The 20,801-nt window shown below is 48.7% G+C and overlaps 1 protein-coding gene across 1 annotated transcript in view; it reads right to left on the bottom strand.

Annotated features, from left to right (window-relative positions):
• SIM1 (SIM bHLH transcription factor 1) overlaps positions 1 to 16,295 on the bottom strand; it is a 46,324-nt gene extending 30,029 nt beyond the window's left edge. Inside the window, exons 1-8 of the mRNA XM_041414886.1 lie at positions 16,121 to 16,295; positions 5,976 to 6,058; positions 4,882 to 4,971; positions 4,653 to 4,761; positions 4,472 to 4,557; positions 3,081 to 3,280; positions 2,883 to 2,989; positions 1,836 to 1,983 (exon numbers count right to left, since the gene is read on the bottom strand). Coding sequence (XP_041270820.1) covers positions 1,836 to 1,983; positions 2,883 to 2,989; positions 3,081 to 3,280; positions 4,472 to 4,557; positions 4,653 to 4,761; positions 4,882 to 4,971; positions 5,976 to 6,058; positions 16,121 to 16,295 — 998 coding nt within the window. The remainder of the gene's footprint in view (positions 1 to 1,835; positions 1,984 to 2,882; positions 2,990 to 3,080; positions 3,281 to 4,471; positions 4,558 to 4,652; positions 4,762 to 4,881; positions 4,972 to 5,975; positions 6,059 to 16,120) is intronic.
• Between the last annotated feature and the right edge of the window lie 4,506 nt (positions 16,296 to 20,801).

Below are 20,801 nucleotides of genomic sequence, written 5' to 3'. Positions count from 1 at the left end.
CAGGCACATGGTACAACCTGTCATGCTTGGACACAGCTCTGAAGGGTTTGTCTGACCGGCCCCCGCAGGGAACCAGGGCGCTCCCTGCTTGCCGTGCCAGCCTGAAATTCTCGTGCCATGGCAAGCAAGGGACAGACCCTGCCGGATGCCCAGCTGTGCTTTCAGCAGGTCCGCTGGGGTGCTTCATTTCGACTCGGATCATTTGAGGTAGAATTCCGTGATTGATGTTCACGCTTTGGGGATTAAAGAAGAGGGAAACGACTGATAATCTCAAATGAGGGTAGAAAACCATAGCGTTTCTGGAGATAAAACCACTCCAACATGCTAGCTGCCTTTGGGTTCCTTGTTTCTTAGCGTTACACCCAAAGCAGGTGCTTGGATTTAACTGGGAAGCATAAACCGCGAAAAAACACAGACAGGGACTGGTATAGGGGAAATAGACATAAAAATGTGCAGAATAGCTAGAGCAGAAGTGATAGCATCTCTGCTGATACCCATCCTTACTGAGGAAATGACAAAGTATTACGCTACATACCAAATAAAATAAAATAAATTTTCTTTAAAGGGGAATCACAGGGTGCTGACCAAAATGTCTATTTTTTTCTTTCAGACGCAATGTCCTATCTGAGGGCACGACGCCCGTTATCACCTTACATACCAAAGAGATTATGCTCTAGAAGTCCAGGCGCAGTGACCTGCAGCACATTTCCCACTCCAGCAGGAGCCTTTCCACACATGACCAGAACCGTAGTCTCCATGGTCTCTGTGGTCTCTCTCTCTCTCTTTTCATTTTGGGAAGCACTCCTTAAACTGGGTTACCAAACCACTTGCCACCTGTGCATGCATCAAAGCCGTAATGGCAAGATCATGATGCTGCCATACTTTCTTTTAGGAAAGGGGAGTGTTGTGCCTCTCAGACTCTTCCAATACCTACATTTGTCTCAAGAGAAAAAAAAAATTAAAAAAAAAAAATAAAAGGGGGCGGAACTGAGGAACATTCAGTCCCCAGGATCAACGAAGGACCGCCGCCCCACTACGATCCTAAAGAAGTATCAGTGCTGCCGGCAACAGCTACTGCAGTGTCCAAAGGAGATAGTAGCAACTGCCATGAAAACACTTAAAAATAGTCCAGCCGAGCTTCCCTTCCCTCACTGGGCCTCTGTGTTTCAGTAGAAGCAGGATAGCTAGGGCACAACCCAGCTATTCCAAAATGCAGTGAGATGCATTGAGATATATGGTATCTCAGCACTTACTCTGATTTTTTTTTCCTATTCAATTTTAATTTTCTTTTTTTTAAGTTCAACTGACCCTTCTGGTCACCAACTTTCTTTGTGGTTCACTGTAAGGATCGCTCTCCAAGAACAAAAAAGAAATCTCCGAGCTTTGATAGAGACTCTGGATGAAATTAAGAACTTCAAACCCCAGATTTTTGAAAAGAAAAACAGATGTCCTGTTTGTTGAGTATAAATAACTCCGTACGTGGAAGCCTTTTCTTTTACGCCGCATTAAATTTTATTTAATGCTGGGTGCATTTTAATTTTTTTTTATTGGGGGGTTTTTTAAAAAAAAAAAAAAAAAAAAAAAAAAAAAAAAATAGGAGGGGGGCAGCAAAATATGTGGGTGACAAACCTCTAAATCTTTTCCCCTCCCGAAAGAGAAAGAAACAGGCAGACGGGAAACCCTTTATCTGGATGAAAGCGCACAACGTGTTTCCTAGCAGACCTGCCCTGGTCGGAGCGGCCGCGGGCCCGGGGCAGAGCGGGGCCGCCCGCAGGTGCCCGCCCGGCGCTCGCTGCCCGCGGCCCCGCAGCCCGGAGCGGCCCGGGCTGACTTACGTGAGCACGTAGTTGACGCTGACGATGCAGTGCGGGCGGGAGGAGCGGCTGTTGTGCACGATGGTGGCGTAGCTCTGCACCCACACCCAGCCGCCGTGCTTGGCCAAGAAGCGGTAGTACTTGGTGGTCACTTGTCCTTTCACCAGCACTGCGGGGACAAAGCGAGGAGAGCCTCAGCGTGGCTCCCGCCTCTGGTTTGAGCAGCCCCGGGAAGAAGCGCACACTCCCCCCAGAGCCCTGGGGGCGACCAGAGGGGTTAGGAACCTCTTAGCGGCACATGGGGAAGCGGCGGGGACAAGGGTGGTGGAGCCCCCATGGCAGAGCTCATCTCAGTACCTGAGATGGTTATCACAGGCTAATAGGGGAGATTGGTAGGGCCGGGGTGTGTGCGTGTGTGTGTCTGTATGTGTATTGGTTGGCTACGGCAACCAAACCCCACACACCCCCATCCTGAAGTATCATCATCGAGATTTTGTTCTATAAATCTGTCTTTGGGTTTTATCACTTCTCGTTATATTCTCTGTAAGGAAACTTACCGGAAATTGATATCCTTTCTATTCATCTATCCGTGTATTAATGTCATCATGATATCAAAATAGAATAAAGTACATCTCGCCGAATTAGGCTCACTACTGCAGTCGAAATTAGATATACAGATAAGATTTGTGTGACTTGGTGAAAGTGAAATAAATGTATTTATATTTCACTGGTATGGCTTTTTGAAGCAGGACAAAAAGGGTTTTCCTAACCAGAATTTGAAGAGACAACAGCGCCTGAGATTTGTGCAGGGCAGTTCTTGTCCTGCAACCAAAAGAAGAGGATGGAAAAATAGCCTTTCGTTGCCGGTCCCCTACATTTGCCACCTGCGTCCAGAGTTCAGTCTCTATCTAACCTTTTTTCACTAAAACCTGAAGATTTTTCTTATTCCGCCGCCCAGAGAGCTGGCTTTTCACGTGCCGACCTAGAGGCAAATCCCAAGCAACCCCAAAGTCCTTCTGCAAAGGGATTGGATGGGGGGCGGGGTTTTAAACAAGACCGTCTCCTTACACAAGTGATGTGCACAACGCAGGTGAAAGGTGTCACAGCCATGAACGTGGTGGTAAAGGGTCTTCTCTATCAGGTCCTGGGGCTCGTAACCTGTTAGCTCAGCTACCCTGCAAGAGACATAAGCAGCAAATATAAGTGGGTGAGAGGACAGGAGAGGAGGCCTGGGGAAGAAAGATTTGGAAATAACCCCAGCTCTACCTGGAGTCTAAGAATATGAGCTTCATGTCTAGGCTGGCCCGAAACATGAACATATTGCTGTGCAGCTTGATCTCCGTCACGGCGCTGGGCGGCAGCGAGTGGCCCACGGCGACCAAGCCAACGTTTTGGTAGCAGCCGTCGAAGGGGGACATGTCCAGGCTGTACTGGCGGATCTTCAGGTAGCCGCTGCAGTGAATGACCTGCCGGAGACACAGGAAAGCTTGGCGGCTACTCAGCAGGGGGGAAGGGTGTGCTGAGACCCTGAGGCGTTCCTCCCCAGGAAGAGGACCTGGACATTTCCCCCATCCCGGTGCCGGTGCGGCTGCCGGGCTTGCGGGAGCCGCTGACCTGCATCTCCGCCCTGGCAAAGCGGCACCGTCTGGGAGTTTTCTGCGGTTCTATCGGGTTTGAGGGGTTTTTTTTTTTTTCCCATACTAGAGTTCAGCGTAGATCTAAGGCTCATTAGAGTCAACAAGAATTTTTTTTTCCCCCACTGGCTTAAGTGGTTTTTGGCCCACCTCCTAACTGTGCTTTTATTATTCTTCTGAAAAGGAAAGACACTGAACTGCCAATCCAGTTACGACTTTGTAATGAAGAGTGTATGCGCGTGAGAAAGGGCTTACATGTGTGCCTATGTCACATGTGTAAGATACGTTTGTTATATAGATGGAGCAGGCGCAATCCATCGCCAAAAAGTACCTTTGATCTAAGTATCTCTCCTCTCTGCATATCCTTGCAGATAACTGCTGTCTACTTCCACTCTTACTTCTCTATTATTAAGGTGCTTCTTCTTGGAGTTCAGCAGGTGTTCTTGGTCTACGGTACATCATGACACAACATCTCCTTGGGTTACGGGTACAACCCTCTCCTCGGCGTTGTGTGGCTGACACAAAGCAGCGAGGAGTTAAGAGACAGAGCAGGGCTCTCCTTACTGAGGAGCCCCGAGCAGAACCATGTGAAGAATCTGGTCAAAACCCTTGACTGGAAGAGCTACCTCTGCAGCTGATGAATTACCTAATTAAGAAATAAATTAACTCAGGGCTCCAGCTGTATCACTTGAAAGCTGTCACAGGGAACACCAGCGGTTGTGCGAGGTTCAGTTCAAAGAGTAAAATAAAAATAAATAATAATAATAATAATAATAAAATATTTTAAAGTCCACAAACAAACATCAAGGGGAGCTCGATTGCTTGGTTTTGATTTTGTGGTTTGAGCTCTTCAACCTGAAACTCTGAGAGAAATGGACCACATGAAAGAGCCCTGTGCTGGGAAAAGCCCATCTAGAAGAGGTCTCACCCCCTCTTCTCTCCCAGTTTTCACAGTTTTCCCGGCACAGGGACGCGGGAAGGCTGGTGCGGGCGGGAACGGGGAATCTGGCCGCGGGCACTCACCTTGTAGCCCCCGCAGGTGAGGCCCGCGTTCCTCTTGGCCAGGACGCACTTCATCCTCAGGAAAAAGGATCTCTCGATCTCGTATTCTGGGAAGGGGGAAAGGCAGAGGTGGGGTGAGCCACAGGCGCGGTCCCCTACGCCACCGCGGCGGCCGGGCGGGGCCGGGGGCAGTGTGCTTTACCCTGCACGAAGTGCGAGTGGTAAGGCTGGTGCGCCGTCAGCACCGCCGTCATCTCGTCATGGTCGGCGGGGTGGATGTACTCGTAAATGCTGTTGCCGGTCAGCTCTACCTGTGAGAGAGGAGGAGGAGGAGGAGGAGGAGGGGGCTCATCGCCGGCACCGCGCACCCTCTCCTGTCAGTCGCGGGGGTGGTGCAGGCAGGCTCAGGGGATAGCAGGCCCCCAGCATACCTGCGACAAGCCCAGGTGCACCGAGGCAGTCTCCGAGATGTACATGATCTTGCCATCCGGAGCCACAACAAAGATGAAACCGTCCAACGTCTGCAAAAAAGGGCAGGGAATATAAATAAATTAATAAATAGACAGATCCATTAAATACCTGCCCCTCTGATTTATTTTAGCAAACAGGCGTTGATGTTCAGGCTCTGATTTTTCAAAAAGTTGGAAGGAAATGGGAAAATTTTGGACAAGGATCCCTCTACAGCTCCTGGACTCCTGAGATACAACCCACTTCTCAGAGGGGCCGAGCTCAAAAGTAACACAAAGCGCCATGAAAGTATCTAAGAAGAGCTATCTGGTGATTAATATGTGAATTCCAGAAATCCCAAATATTTCTATCCTATTTCAAATGTCACTGCGGTTTAGTGCTTGTGTATTTTATAAGGAGAATTTAAGTGATCAAAGAGAGTTTAAAACTCTCCACAGTGTAAATAACACATTTTGTCAGGTACATTTCAGCAGACACAGATGGGACTTCTGGGTGTAGCAGGAGCAGAAAATGTCCTCCAAAGGCCACGCAATTCCACCAGAAATACGTGGTGATGGTCATCACTGATATTCTTTAGTATTTCAGAGCGCTGTGAGTTTTCAGATCTGCCATCCCTGATTTGTGTCTCTGTTAGTCGGTGCCTGCTGATCCCTTCTGTCCCGAACAGCCTTCCCTAACCTGACGCTAGAGCCTCTCCCTGTCACACCACTCTGAGCCTCACAGCATTGATGATATGTGTCACCTCGTTAATAAATTTTATAATAATAAAAGTCGTGCTCCTGTATCTCTGACACCCTGGGACACACTGTGAATCCCTCGCTGTGGATGCAGTGTTAGATAATTCTGAGGCAAAGGACCCAGAAGGACCAAGCCACCAATAAAACACACGACATTGAATCACAGTGGTTCGCATTTCTGAAGTGGTTCCCCTCCTGCCTACCTTTCTATTAAACACTTGAGCGGTTAAAAATTAGTCAAGGTGGCTATTGAAAGCTCAGAAGAGGGAATTATTTCTTTAATCATTAATACCATATGCCTGTCGTTTCCAGACCAGTACCTGCAAAAGATGGGATCCCAGTTCCCGTCCAACATTATCCAGTGGGCTGGTTCTGCTGGAGTGGCCCCAGGCTTCTCCAAGTCCTGTTATTTAAGACAAACAAAAAATAAAAGTAAGGTCAGGAGACGAAAAATTGACTCGTGTGGGCCTGATTGGAGGGGAGGGGAAAACACTTTTTCCTTGTCTACACTCTAAAACATATATACATACAATCTTTGGAAAACTAGGCGTGACTTCGTTGCAGATAAAAGCCTCTTTTTTTTTTTTTTTTTTTTTTTTTTTTTTTTTTTTTTTTTTTTTTTGGTTTTTTGTGGTGGTTTGTTTGGTTTTGTTTTTTTTTGTTTTTTTGTTTTTTTGGGTTTTTTTCCCCAATATCTAATTCCCCAGAGAGAAAAATACCCGAATACTTATTTTGAGTTAACGGTGAAGATAATTTTTAAGACCTTGGTGTAGCAACATGCCAGATCCAAGTGCTTTTCAGTGCTGCTTTCAGCTACTGGGAACTGTCCCCCTTGAACGTCAGGGGAAGCGTCCTAACCTCACGATTTCTCGTCACTGTCCAACGGCACGGACCGCCCTCCCTCCTGCCCCATGGAATCTGCAGCCAGGATTCACCTCTATCCCTTCCATCTCTCCTCCTGCTGCCCCCGCTGCAGGGAGGGGTAATATGCCTCCATAGAGCACCTTCCAGAAATCAATCTTTCCGAATTTGTCTAATGTTTTACACGCGTCTTTTCTCCTATGCAAAGTGAGTAGTAATAAAAACCACGTGGAAGTTACTTCACCGGAGTAAAGCTATTCATCGACGATGCCTTTTCGCAGTGTTGTTGCTGAAATAATTTAAACGGGTCAGTTAAAACCTTTGAGGCTTGTGCCATGAAATGAGTCTCACTTCGACACGCACAAGCAGTAAGAGTAAAACGGAGGGGAAACCTACAAATCTCGATCGATGTCTGGGGCGCAGGTCGCAAGGAGACCCGAGCCGGCGGGGTGTGCTCACTCCCGCAGTGAGGGTTCGGGAAAGGCAAGACCTCGTTTTCCAGTTATTTCGAGACAAACAGACGAGGTGCTGACAGCAGGCAGCCGCGGGCATCCCTCGCTATTGACCGGCCTCACCCAGGTGTTTGCCGGTCCGAGCAAAGCTAAAGATTTCCTCCGCGCTGTTTGAACGGGGCAGCCCAGCGCGGCCCCTGCGCGCTCTCCCCACCGCGGTGTGCTCCACTCGTCCCCGCCTTTCGCTTCCTTCTCTCCCCTTCCTCCTCTACCTCTTCACAGCAACTTGTCTCTTCACCACCCCTACACTTTTCTCCTTCCTCCTTAACTTCATAGTCCTGCAGAGGCAGGAGATTCTCTCTGGCCCGTTCCTCAGCCTGCAGCCTCAGCATGTAGCAGGTCACCAGTCAGAAACCGGCTCCTTCCCGTTAATTCCTCCACGCCAATTAAGGAGGAACCAACCGCCAGGATGGAGGATCACCTCCGCTCTCTGTATTCAGGAAGGTGCTGGTAAATCTTACACAGCTTCCAGGAAAAGAGAGAAAAGCCCACGGTATATTTGTTTTTCCCCGAGCTCCTCGGAGGTTTCTCTGCTGGGGAGCCAGGATGGCCCTTTAGCGCTGAGCTGGCTCCTTGCCACCTCCCCCACCCTGAGGGAAATCTGAGTGACAGGTTTCTTTATTCAAGAATAAATCTGCACTGCCCGCCTATGATTTAAGTTGCTTATTAATCTAAGTTTACGGCTCTAATTATTCTTCTCCTAAAAGGGAAAATAACCCGACCCCAGCGGGTTAATGAACAGCTCACGGGTGTTGCAGGTTAACCTCCCTCGGGAAGGCGGTTCTTCACGGCGCGCTGAGCTCATCTATATGTTTCAGGTGGAAACCCCGCGCTGCTGGGCTCTGTCTGCTCATGGTTTATAATTAAACGTTTTCACTTGTCTACCTGAACCGGCTTTTTGAAATCCTGTCACATGAGACGATCCTTTGTGCTGCCCAGATGTTTTCAGTACTTTCAAGTCGGAGACTATTTCTAATCGTTGCCAATCCCTCCCAAATCGAAGGCCTCTCCTGATGCCCCTTAAATACTGTTTTTAAAGATTATAAGAGAAAACCCCTTCCACTAATTTTCCCTTCCCCCCCCCCCCCCCGTCTATTCGCTTTAACATCCAATTTCCTTTTATCGAGGGAGCAAACTGTGATTTCTTGCACTTGACCTACCGCAGAAAATTCTGCAAATCCTTTGATTGTCTATTTAAAACAAAACAAGGAAATCAGCTCTCCCTTTTGCTCCAGGATTACGCTTGGAAACAAGATCTAAAGATTCTCTTGTAATTTGGAGAGCCAACAGCATAATAGCTTTGGAATAGAAACAAGCAGCTTTGTGAGAAGAAGGATAACTAAATCGTTTTTAGGCAAAGGATTTTCCCAGCTAAAGTGGCCGAAGACAAAGCAAAACATAATCTATTTTGGAAGATTTCCAAGTTATGCCACATTAACCTTGGCAGATAAAATTTGCTTTCTTCCCTGCTGCCCCTCCCCCACCGGGGTCTGGTTTATCATATTTACATAAGTAGCCTTAGAAGGGATGTATCTATTATGGATCTAAAGAGCTAGCGAGCTCACATTTCATTTGGAAATAGAGGGGAAGTTTTACTCTTGCTTAATACTTGATGCATTGTAGAACCATTTCCATTTAAATACCCCCGACCCACGGATTACCTCCATGGACTGGCTGCATGGGTTTTGTAATTTCCTGAAAATGAGATTTCGATTTATAAAACAAGAAACCAATTAGTAACCAAATGAGGCGAAGTAGATCCACTAAAATTGACCTAATCCCACAGGCACCGTTTAGGTCAGTTCTTGGCGAATGAATGATGAGCAACCGTCTAACATAAGCTCAAGGCATCACCCAGCTGTGTTATTCAAGCGGAAAAAGAAAAATTTTAAAAATGGATCGAGCTTTTATTTCAGAATGAATTTGATACTCTTGCCAAAATATGGCTTATATGCTCCTGCCTAACAAACTCTTCCTCCTATTTAAAAATCTCTTTCACTAGATGAACTTTTCCTGAGAAGAGAAACTATTTGTGCCACGAGAAATTGTCTGCTGTTGTGAGGAGGAAAGGGAAAGGGGAAAAAAAGAAAATAAATAAAAAATAAATTAATTTTTTAAAAGAGAAAAGAAAAGCATTTTATCCAGACTATCACTCATCGTTACCCAACAACCTTCACCTATATTGCGTGGAACCTGCGCGGAGCGAGCGTGCTGATTCATCGTTTCTCTCAGCACTCTCCAGTGGAAAGCCACTGTGCTTTCCACATCAGAAAACATGCCCATCGGTTTCATGGGCTCGCTACACAGGCGGGTCCCTGTGAAATGCCTTCTCCCACCCATCCGCGCCCACCCCCGGCACTGAGAGAGCCGCTCCGCACCGCCAGCCTGTCCCCCAGGCCGGGCGCACAGCCAGACCTGCCGCGCTGCGCTGCCCTGGTCCTGTCCTTCCTTCCCCTCATCTTTTGATTGATGCAAGCCTTGATGTCGACAGCCAATGGAACCAGGGGCTGGGTAGGCACCGTCCCTACCAGTGGCGATACTGTTTCAAGAAGATCCTCTGTCCCACGAAAGGGTAAAGAGAACCCTGAATCGTTTCTAATTTGATCTAAGCAAAGACGGAGGAAGGCAGGCGCAGGGAAATGAGAATCCGAGAAGCCAGGGCAGCTCCTTGGCCCTGGTTGATCTCCGGGTTACTTGTCCCTCTGTGAGCATCTGCAGCGCAGAGCCCATCTCGACCCCGTCCTTTGTCTGGCAATAGCAAAGGGGGGCGGGGGTGGCGGTGGGGGTGGGGTGGCCAGAAGATGCAAGCCCTTATCTACTTTGCGCTGATTTGCCGGCTTTTAAAAGCAGTTACTGCGATTTCCCCAGCGGGCTCGCAGTCATGAAACCTCAGCGCAACCCGGATTCACTGTAGCGGGGGACTGGACGTCCCCTTTTAAAAACACTTAGTGGAGAGCCCATCCTGAGCTCCAAACCCGCTTCTTTGGGGGCCAGACCCTGAGGCCAGCTCCCTCCGGGGCCAGGGAACCCTTGAGTACCCCTCCGGGGGTTTGCCCCTGTCTGGAGCACGGCCGTGCGAGGCCCAGGGAAGCTGGCTTGGAGACGAAGCTCCGGAGGCAGGGAGTTCTGTTGCTGTGGATGGGCAGAGGGAGAGGCTTGGGGCTCTCCCGGAGCTGTGGGGCAACGCTGGGAGCCTGCCCGACGGGGCAACCGCAGAGAGTCTTCCCTAAGTCGGCTCCCAGCAGGTCCATAGCGCTTTTCTCTTCCAGGAGTTCCTCAAAACTCCCTCTTTGGGCAGCGGCACCCGCCGCCGCTTTCCCAGGTCTCTCCGCTGCCTCCCGGGGGCCGTGGCCCTGGGATGTCTCCGTATACTTTGGTTTCGCTGCGTTTTCTTTGCCCTTTCAAGAGCCGCTGTATGGTTGTTTAAAAAGGACGAGGAGCAGCTCACTCCTCGCCCGCCGGAGCCGAGGGGATGCTGACCCCACAAACGGCGCGAGATGCGGGACCGCCGGTCACCTCCGCCCCGGGGCTCGCCCCTTCCGTGCTGGGCAGGACGACGACGAGGGTCGGCCCGGGCACGGGCACCGGCTTCGTTCAACCTGCCCAGCAAAGCCTCTCTACAGGGAGCACGAGAATGTCACCTTCGTGAGAGGCTCCTCAAGCAGTACCTTTCCTGCCTCCCACTGCCCATCGCCGGTGCTGCTGCTGCCAAGGGACAAGAGGAGGATGGGAGTTGTTTGGAAAGAGGGAGACAGGGCAGCTCAGTCCCCATCTCCCACGCGGTCATTCTCCCTCTCTGTCCAGGGGAAATGACAAACAACAGCTCCAGGGAGGCGCGGGAGCAGAACCTGCACGTCCTAGTCGCCGGCAAGCCAAAAGGCAACTGGATGTTGTATCGAGGAATTAGCTTGATTCGATTAACCATTTAATTAAATCGTCTGCCGCCAGCGCTCCGTTCTGCCATCGCCTAACGCCAGACAGAGCTGATTTCCCAGTTAATTTAACAGGCAGTAGTTAATGATAACTCAAAATCCTCAAAATCTCGGCCAAATGAGGCTTCTGTGAAGGACTGGGTCGCCGTCGGAGGGTTCAGATGGAATAGAATAAAAAAAAAAAAAAAAAAAAAAAAGCTGCTCATTTCCACTGCCTGCGGATGTCATTAGCAAGGTTTTGTAAAGATTTATTATCTCGGTAAATCACGTATTCATTTGAAGTAGAGATAAATTAGCATCCCTATTTCTTTATAAAAATAATAATAGCAGGAAGGAAAAGCCCTGTTAACTAAACAAACATCCCTGTTAAGAAAATGGTAGTGGAAATAATGCCGAGGCTGTTTCACTATAGAAAGAAAAACCAGGATTTTGGCAAACACGAGGTAGCGGAATTGCGCTTTGAAATGCAAACAAACGGAACCATGTCCAAATTGGAAAGAGGGGAAAAAAATTCAGGGCATTTTCGAGCACCAACTACTTATTCGTTTCTCCAGAAGACTCAAATTCAAATAGCCCTTATTTCGAAGAAGTAGGGGAAGGAAGGATTTGCACCAATGCATACGCGGTTTATACGCAAGTTGAAAAATATTGTCCAACGTGAAAACGGTCGTATGTTTCCAAAGGAAATATGATTTTCCCCCGCTCTTCTCATTAAGTATTCATTCTAAACCATAAATCTGTGGGGGTTTTTTTTCCAAATGATCCTGCTAGTAGTTTAGTTCTGCTCTTCACATTTTAAATTCACATCAAAACTGGAATTAAACCGAGATTCAGCGTGGAGAGTAAACTGCTGCTTAAATGAGAAAAACTTCTGTAAGAAAATAAACATTGAAACCTAATGCTCAATCATTTCCCTTTGCAGCAAGAAAAACAGCATTAAATCACCTATCCACGTGGGAAACGGATTTTTTTTTTTTTCCTGTTGATCTCTTCCCCCTTTAAAATAAAACAAGGTTAAGAGTTTCAATATTGAAATGCTAGCCATCCTGATTCGGCGAAAGTTTATGTAAACGGAGTCTCTGCTTTTGTCTCGAAAAGCAAACGCCTCTCTGCGCCAAAACGAACCCTTCCCACTAGGACAGACTGCAAACCCTCCTTTTGCATCTCTGGTCGCGGATGGAGAATAGAACATTTAAAATACTCTTAACTAAAAAAATAAAAACAAAACCTAAACAAAAATTATTTATTGTGCCACCTGGGTTTTTTGTTTGGGTTTTATTAATATTTTTTTCTCCCTTCCCTTCTGGATACTGCTGAAGATCAGGGAAGAATTACCCCGCTATAGTAACAGCGATCGCATTATTTTTGACAGAAAATTCTTTTAGTTCTTTGACACCCTGGAGATTTTTCTACCTATTTTTTGCGTCCATTACTTACTATTAACGACTTACTGTTAAATTAAAAGATTAGTATTTATTTATAATGAACGTTAAATCAGAAGTTAATTAATTAATTAATTCTGCTTGAAAAAACAAACCATCCTTAAAACTCTTCCTTAATGCTCTCAGAAAATTAGCAGATATTCACTCTTTCCAAAGCTGTCTGACCACCAAAAAGCAGTATAGGTCTTACACGCTTTCTCCTCCTGAAGAGAAGTGTTTTAATACTGAAACGATGCAAGAAACCTACGTCTTGCACTTTCGTCCTCGGCAGTTTTAATCTGCTGAAAACCTAATGAAGCGAAATTAGGGGTAGGAAGAACAACCCTCGCGTTTCAATAACTTGTGAGAATTGCACAACCATTACGAGAGAGAGCCCTTAGAAAATTTTCTGCCCGGTTTGTCAAATTTGTTCAGTGCCACTGCCTTGTGTTTAGATGTCTGGAGGTAAGAAGGAAACCCCACGTGCTTATTTTGTGTGTGACTCTCCTGGCATTTCACTCCCAGAAAACTCTTGTTTCCAAAATGAACCCGAAATCTACCCACCTTCTTTCTCTATAGGGACCTTTCAGACACAAAAATATGCAGACAAGCGCGCACCAATTCTCTCCGCCCTGTCCCCAGCCCCGCGTGTGCGCGGCGATGAGGAGTGTATATCTTTCTGTACGTGATTATTTACAACCATCTCTATGCAAGCACTCTATGGGCAGATGGAAATTCGCTCTTGTACCGGGGAGAGGGGATATGAGTTACTCTGGAAGTGCAGCTCGCTCTTACGGAGACAACGTTTCTTTACCCTGACTCCTCCAAGATCTCTTTAAATGTACATGACATTCCGCCGGGCTTCCGAGCCTCCTACTACCCATCTCCAGTGTTTTGGCCAACTCATTGGGTCTGTCCCCATGCATGTATCTCTTTCCTCCCCAGAGAAATACAAGAGAAAGGAACCCCAGTACATCCATCCAACATCCCTGCCCTGCCTCCTCCGTTCAGAAAGACTTGTCCTTTCCGTGCGTCATTTCCCCGGCTGCCACTACCTGTTCTCCTTTCCCAGAGAAGCTATGACTTTTTTTTTTTTTTTTTTTTTTTCCCCCTGGGTGGGGGCACTGGAAAACCAAAATAGCCCCCCGCTTCCTTGCCTCCCTACACTCATACGCAGCCTGACAAGTACAAGCACACCCGCAACGTGAGCCCAAGTCGCTCCGCCGCGTCCCCGGAATCCACTGCGTCCCCCGGGTCCCGGGAAAAATAGCCCGGGCTCGGCTCCCGCACGGCCGGGCACAGGCGCGGCGCCGGGAGGCCGCTCGTGGGCGCCTCGCTCGTGTTTAACAGTGGCTCGGGCGAGCGCAGGGAAACCCGAGGGGCCGGGGCCGAGGCCTAGCCGGGCCCCGGTCTCCGCTCCCCGCCTCCTCGGAAGTGAGTGTGAGGGAGAGGGAGCCCGCGTGGGACCGCGGGGAAGCCTCCCGGCTCCACGCCACGTTGCGACTCCCGCTCTCTGGCCTTTGTGCCCCGCTGGCAGCGCGCCCCCGGCCGCGGCTCTGCGCAGCGATGCGCGGCCCCGGGGATGCGGGGGCGGCGGTCCCGCGTGGATCTGCAGCCCGCTCGGCCCCGGGCCTCCAGCGGCAGCGCCTCGGAGGGGCGAGCCCTTCCGAGCCTGCTCCCTGCCTTTCTTTCTAATGCGCAGTTTGCCTTTAATGAGGCTGCGAGGGCTCCGCTGCCCCCCGAGCCCCGCTCAGTCGCCCCCGCTGCCTCCGCGCTCAAATTAGCATCTGCTGCGGCCGGCAGCGGCCCCGGCCCCGGCGCGCTTCGCCACACGGTTCCCCAGGGCATTCAGGCATCCTGCGCTGCCACCGAGGGACGGGGATCAGCTATTCTTCTCTTCCCATGATTACTCACAGCCTACAAGCAACACCATATGCTTCTTCTGATCAAACAACCCGCTACATAGGCACCAGTAATTGACGAGACCTGCTCGAAATCACGCAGAAAGGTAGCCTACTGAGACCGCAGGAGTTGACAAATCATTGTTAATAATCCTTTTAGGAACATCATGGGCATCAGGGTTTGCAATAGCTTTATTTTTATAAAGTATGCGCTGACAGCATAAAGGACAACTCCGTCTCCTTTGAAACAGAGGATTTTCCCGCATAATGATCTTCAAGGTGGCAGAGCAAATAGAAGAAGAAAGTGGCTTGATGAAGACTTTAATTATTATTTTTAAAGGTTTCATTTAACCCCTTCTTTGGTTACAAGTGACTTGATGATATGGAAAGTTGTTTCAAGAAATCTTTGTAAAATGCACTGGATTGAAAATTACTGCCGTGGACTTTAGGTATAAACGTTCATTCTTAACCTGGGGCGGGGAGGGGGCTGTGAGATTACCTCCCCCGTCCAAATGACTGCCACATTGCATATTTATTTTAAAAAGTAGAATTAGTACCAGTAGTCCACACATTTAACCCGGAAAAAAATTTAAACCCCCTCAAACCACCAAATCAGACAAAACTAGAGCAAAACAAAACTAGGCCATATACACTCTCTGAATTAGTAAAAAATATAGGCCAACAGAGTCGAGATACAGCTACAGAAAACTCATTGGGACATGGCTGTATTACGTTGTTTCCTATGTACACTCACTTTTTAACAAAAGATGCAGCGAATTTTATATTAGGTCAGGGGAGAAAAAACTAAACCAAAACCTCTTGATACCTTTTGTTTCACACAGACCACAATTCCATCGAGTTGATCTAAATAAAATGTTCGTGATTTTTTTTTTCCCCTACGTCTTATAAAATCAATAGAGTGAGAACAGGGAAGAACTTTATTCTGACTCTCTTAACTTTGTACTGGTTTTTTTTTTTTTTTCTTGGCAGCCGATCTAGAAGACCAAAGACGATCGCTTTAGATCCTGATACTATTTAAAAGCAAGATATACTTCAGGACACTTAAGTTTTCTTTTGCTAGACAGGCGGGTTGTTGCTGCCGTGGAAGTCAACGTGAAGTTTACTGTTGCCTGTCGAGGAGAGTCACGTCTAGTCTGGCCCACCGGTTTTGCAGCACTAGGTGGTCAGGGGCATTGAATATATCTGGGTGCAAAACTCCTGCTAAAATTTTCCGAGTTCGATTAACGCCCTCAAAGTGCCCTTAGTGATCCTCAGAACAGGACACAACATATTCACACACACGATGCCATTCAGTGTGCTCAACTTGTTTATTTAGCCTGGGTGTGAGCACGCCTGCACGCGTGTCCTGTACCTGTACACCGCACCTTTCCTCGAGAGCTGAACTAAGGCTTTAGGACTTTGCATAGACTTATGTAAATATTTACCCATATACTAACTCGCCCTCACAGAATTACTATAAATAAGGGTGAATCATGCCCTCTTAGGCCTCGCGTATGCTTGATGGGGGGATGAACATTTCACTGAAAGACTGAGAGGAAAAGAAAACCCGGTTTTGCTTTAGCAGAACACGCAGCAGAGCTCAGTGCATTCAAGTGTTGACAAAAGCATCATAAGTCTCCAACCAAACCTGTCATAGGAGCTAAAGGGAAAGTATTTACTACAGAGGAAAGTGACAGCGGAGGGCACCCTGTCTCCGAGCACACCACGAAGGATTGACCTCCTTCTTTTTTTTTTTTTTTTTTTTTTTTTTCCAGTACAAGTGATAAATGACATCTGGACCAGAAAGAAAATAGAGGCGAATAGGCATTCCCACCTACCTTCTGGAAAAACCACTCTCATTTTTAAATAGCTGGTAGTGAGTCTGATTATGGATGCTTTGTCCAGCTGAGAGGTGATAGCGGAGGGCAGGGGTAGTAATTTAGCCAGTTCATAAAATTCACTGTTTTCTTTCTCCCGTCTAGTCCGGGCAGCATTTTTGGACTTCTCTTTCATCGTGTTTTTTTCCCGCTTCCTTGCTACAATTTAAACTCCACAGATTCATCCAAAGGTGGAAGGGAAACTCATCTGAAATTCATCTCTCCGGAGCATCAAGCGGTGATTCTGAGCGCGGCCATTACTCAGAAAAACCGTTCTGTTGTGTAAATGCAAACAAGCATTGAAGAGTAGAGGTGTTCTTTAAAAAAAAAAAAAAAAAAAAAAAGTAAATATACTCTGAAAAGCAGAGTCAATAAGATGGGAAAGGCATTTATCCAATGCTGCTCACCACTCCAAAAAAAAAAAAAAAAAAAAAAAAAAGCTAGAAGATTGAGGCATCAGACAGCAACCAAACGATGTATTTCAGGCCTTTTTTCCTACTCATGGCGGGCAGCATAGCTCCTCGGAAGAGGGTCATAGTAATCCAGTTTTTTCCCGTGATCCGTTGTCAATCCGAGGGCCGAAACGCACGGCCGCGGGCTGCCTCCCAGGACGCTGGGTGACTTCCCCGGAGCCTCTTTCTGTGGCCGGAGCCTCTTTCTGTGAAGACAAGAGCAGTCGTGGAGTGAGAGAGGCGGTACACGGCGCCGCAGCGGAGCCGCGAGAAATAATAATCAACAACCAGCCGCCGGCGGGTGTAGTATTTTCTCCCACCAGAGGGGAAAGGAAAAAAAAAGTGTATTTTCCCATCTAGCGCGCCCGCGGAGAAGCCTGCCCCGCACTCTCCTCCCACAGCCCTCTCACTTCCCAGCCCAGGTGTGCGCTGCATGGCCAGAACGAAAGCGCAGCGGAAAGCAATCCCCGGCTCCCGGCGTTAGCGGGTTTGGCACTGCCGGGGCTGCGCCGTCCCGTTCGCGCTCCCGCGGGCCGGCACCGCGGCGGCGGCCAGACCTCCCCTCGATCCGCGCTGCCAGACCCTCACTGAAGGACTCATTTCCAATCACGGAGTATTTCTGCTTGTTTTCCCTTTTCTTTTTTCCTGTTTTCTTTCTTTCTTTGTTTTTTTTTTTTTTTTTTTTTTTTCCTTTTCTTTCTTTCTTTCTTTTGAATTTCTCTTCTTCTCGACTACTGTCCTCATTCCTCAGCTGGGATCGGGGATGTCTACCTCAGCTGCACCCCAGCCAGGGAAGGCACGCTTTGCCCAGCCCTGCCCCGAGCCGGAATCCACCCAAACATCACATTTTTCCAACCAAATTATCTTTTTTTTTTTTTTTTTTTTTTTTTTTTTCCTCCTCATTTTTCACCGTGGGGAAGCGACCCACAGCCTAGCACCGCACATCACTGCGGTTCTTCGCTGAGGCTGGCAGATTGTGGTGGGTTGTGATCTTCTTTTCACCTACCTTGAATCCCTGAGCCCGGCAGCCTGCAGAGAGCTCTCCCGGGGTGAGGAGCCCAACTCTTTAATTGGCTCATTAATGGCACGGGGAAAAGTTTGCGCCTGTCACTGCTCCTCGCACCGATGGGCAGACAGACATTGCCGCCTCCCCATCCCCTTTATCGGCTCCCAGGCTCTCCGTCTCACATATCGAGGGGTGGGGTGGGGTAGGGTGGGGTGGGGGGGCGAGGTTGGTATTAATGAAGAATCCCTAATTTGCGGCTGAGAAATGCCTAATAACTTCTCGATGGCTAAAAGCCTTTTAGCACAACTTCATTTCTCTCCAACTCCCCCCTTGGCCCCCCTCTCTCCCACCCGGCCGAGCCCGCCCTTAATGCCACTCACGGACCCGCCTCGCGTCCCGTTGGCCGCAGCCGCCCCTCGCCCGGCCTCCCACTGGCGGAGGGGGCGGTGGCGTCACGCGGACACATTCCCACCCCTCTCCCGCCTCCCCTCTTTCCCTGCGTCCGCCCTCTGACCTGGCGGCGCCGCCGGGGGGAGTGGGGACACACAGACCCCCACGGGCACACACAGACACACACACTTCTCCCCGCTTACCTGTCGGGGGATTATTTGCGTTGAGGTGGGTACATTTTGGCCATCGCCTTTCCGCAGGGCAGCGGGTGTGAGCAGCCGAGGTCCCGCAGGACTGCGGGTGGTGAGGATCGCCGCAGTTTTACATACCCACACACATTTCCCCACCCCAAAGCCCACCGAGCAAGTGGTCGCGCTTGGGAGAAATAAGCTGCGGTCACGTCCCCTGCTGCCCCCCTCCCTGACACCCCCAAATTTAACCATGTACGGTTTTCCCCTGGGCTGATGCGCTGCGGGACAGCGTGAATCGGGTCCCGCGGAGGAGGGGAGAAGGATGGAGAAAGATTTCAATTAATTTTCTTGATATAGGCTGGAAAAAAACCCAAACCAAACCAAAACAAGACAATCCCACGAACAGGGGAAAGGGAAAAAAAAAAAAAAAAAAAAAAAAAAAAAAAAAAAAAAAAAAAAAAGGAGAGGGTGAAACCCAAACCCAAATCCTCCTACATTAGGAGACAGAGCTGCTTTAAAACTGCCCGCAAAGTGGACGTGGGGTCTTTTTTTTTCCCTCGGAGCGGGACTATTCCTAATCTCGTGTGTCCCCTGGGGAAAATAAACCTAAAAACATGATGCTGCTCCTAAAACTGCTGGCTCCTGAACAGAGTAGATAGAGCAGGGAGAGGGTGCCTGGAGTGGTGGGAGAAGGGTTGTAGAGTCATTCCTAAAACCATAGCGGACTCTCAAAACACTGACATAATTGCCAAACCAGTCGGTGTGAGTCGGGCTAAAATAACTGTTTAAAATGAGATTGTACTGGCAGGCAACAGTCGGAGTACTTCGAGGAAGAAGAAACAGGCTCAGTTTTCTAAAGAAAAACATCAACCAAAAAAAAAAAAAATTAGCCTTTGAAGCATCTCATCCCTTTTGCTCCTTGGCCGGCTGCAGTTCGAAACGCAGGCTTGCAGCGCAGACCGTCTGTTCGCTGCTTATCACCTTAAATCTCCCCTCGGTTAAAAGCTTTCCCTGAGTTCATTTGGGTAAATAAAGGAAAGACGGAAAGAGAGGCATTCAACAACTCCTCTGGGTGTCCAGGCATCTACAAGCATCAGAGAAATGAATCCACGTAGTCTCAAATGTTCTTTTGATTGTCTTGTTTACCGAAGCGACTCGTTGTTAAACAAACATGAACGCAAGGCATTTAGTGAAGGTAAGGGTAAAAAAAAAAAAAAAAAAAAAAAAAAAAAAAAAAAAAAAAAGAGAGAGGGGGAGAGGAAAAGAGCGCACCCTTCCTCACAACCTGTCATGTTGTAAAACGATTGCTGCTGCGGGGGAAGGTGAGAAGGTGATATAGAATTTACAAAAATCTTCCCTGTATGTTACTGCCCTCAGGTGTAACGTGGGGGGGACAAGAAAAGGATGAAAAAAACGCACCAAAACCTTCCTTCTGGTTTTCATTTGAGGGAATTCTCTTCCTAAACGGCATTGACGTCTCTAGGAGGGTGTTTAGACATATGGGCAACAACTGGACTAACACTGTCAGGTAGCTCACGAATTATTTGTCAACAAGAGCCAGAGAGAATGTCTTCTATAACACCCTTGGTCTGGGAAAAATAAATAAATCAGTAGGATGCACTTCTGCTAATTTATACAAGGGAACGTGACCATCCACCTTACCAACCCCACACAGCCCCATCGAAGCCCGTAGCTCACTGAGGATTCTCTTTCCCGGTGTTCCGGGACTCGGTTTCTTCCTTTCAGCCCAGGTGGATGACAGCGACCGCACTCGGGCCGGGGCCCGAGCTCGACGAGCCCCTGTGTAGATTTTGAATGTATAAATGCTACGGTAGATAAAGTACAAGATGTGAAAGGACCAGCGGCTGAAGGGCAGTTATTCAGCTCTGGAAGTTACAGCAATCGTGGACAAAGTCACCTCTCCACAGAACTACTAGAGCGGGGTCAGTACACTGGGGATATTTCCCAGCAGATTTCAAGAGGCAGTTCCCGAATGATGGGAGAATTTGGCCGTTTCAGAGGTATTAACCTTGTTTTCCTTCGTCAAAAACAAGTGACTGCTGCAAGCGAAGATCAGACTTGGCACTGCCCCGTTCCAGGTGTACAGGAAAAGGCAGCCCGCAGCAGCTAAATTCGTGGTTTTCATATCAGCCGAGAGCCCGCTGTCACCTACCCCGGTGAAGCCCGTCTATCCTGAAAGAAGGGCGCATGATGCTGTTGAACAAACGAAGCGGAGGCACCCCTGCGGGATGCCCGCACCCGGCGTACGAGCCGTGGGAGCGGAGCTGAGGGCAGCGAGCGCACGGGCGGCGCGGACACCTGCGGGCCGAGGGGCCGCAGCCCGGGGGCGCACGGCAGCTCCGGCCCCTCCAGGCGGGAGAGAAGCACTCCGGCAGCCTGAAGCTGTGGAGCTGTGCTGAGCTGTGCTCAGTTCAGATGCAGTTATTCTCGGGCGAGAATCTCCTGAAAAAAGAGATAATACTGGAAAATTGAATAAACAGGTACTGCAGTCAATTTGATTTTTAAAAGGCGTATAAAAAATGGTGTATCTGAAGAAAGGCTGAGCGAAAACAAAGCTTCTCAGAGACAGGTTTCCAGCTATA

This window comes from Onychostruthus taczanowskii, unplaced genomic scaffold (assembly GCF_017590055.1).
Source record: "Onychostruthus taczanowskii isolate IOZ18803 unplaced genomic scaffold, ASM1759005v1 scaffold48, whole genome shotgun sequence".
Lineage (NCBI taxonomy): Eukaryota > Metazoa > Chordata > Aves > Passeriformes > Passeridae > Onychostruthus > Onychostruthus taczanowskii.
The sequence above is the reverse complement of the archived record's forward strand: the minus strand, read 5'-3'. Positions and strand labels throughout refer to the sequence as shown.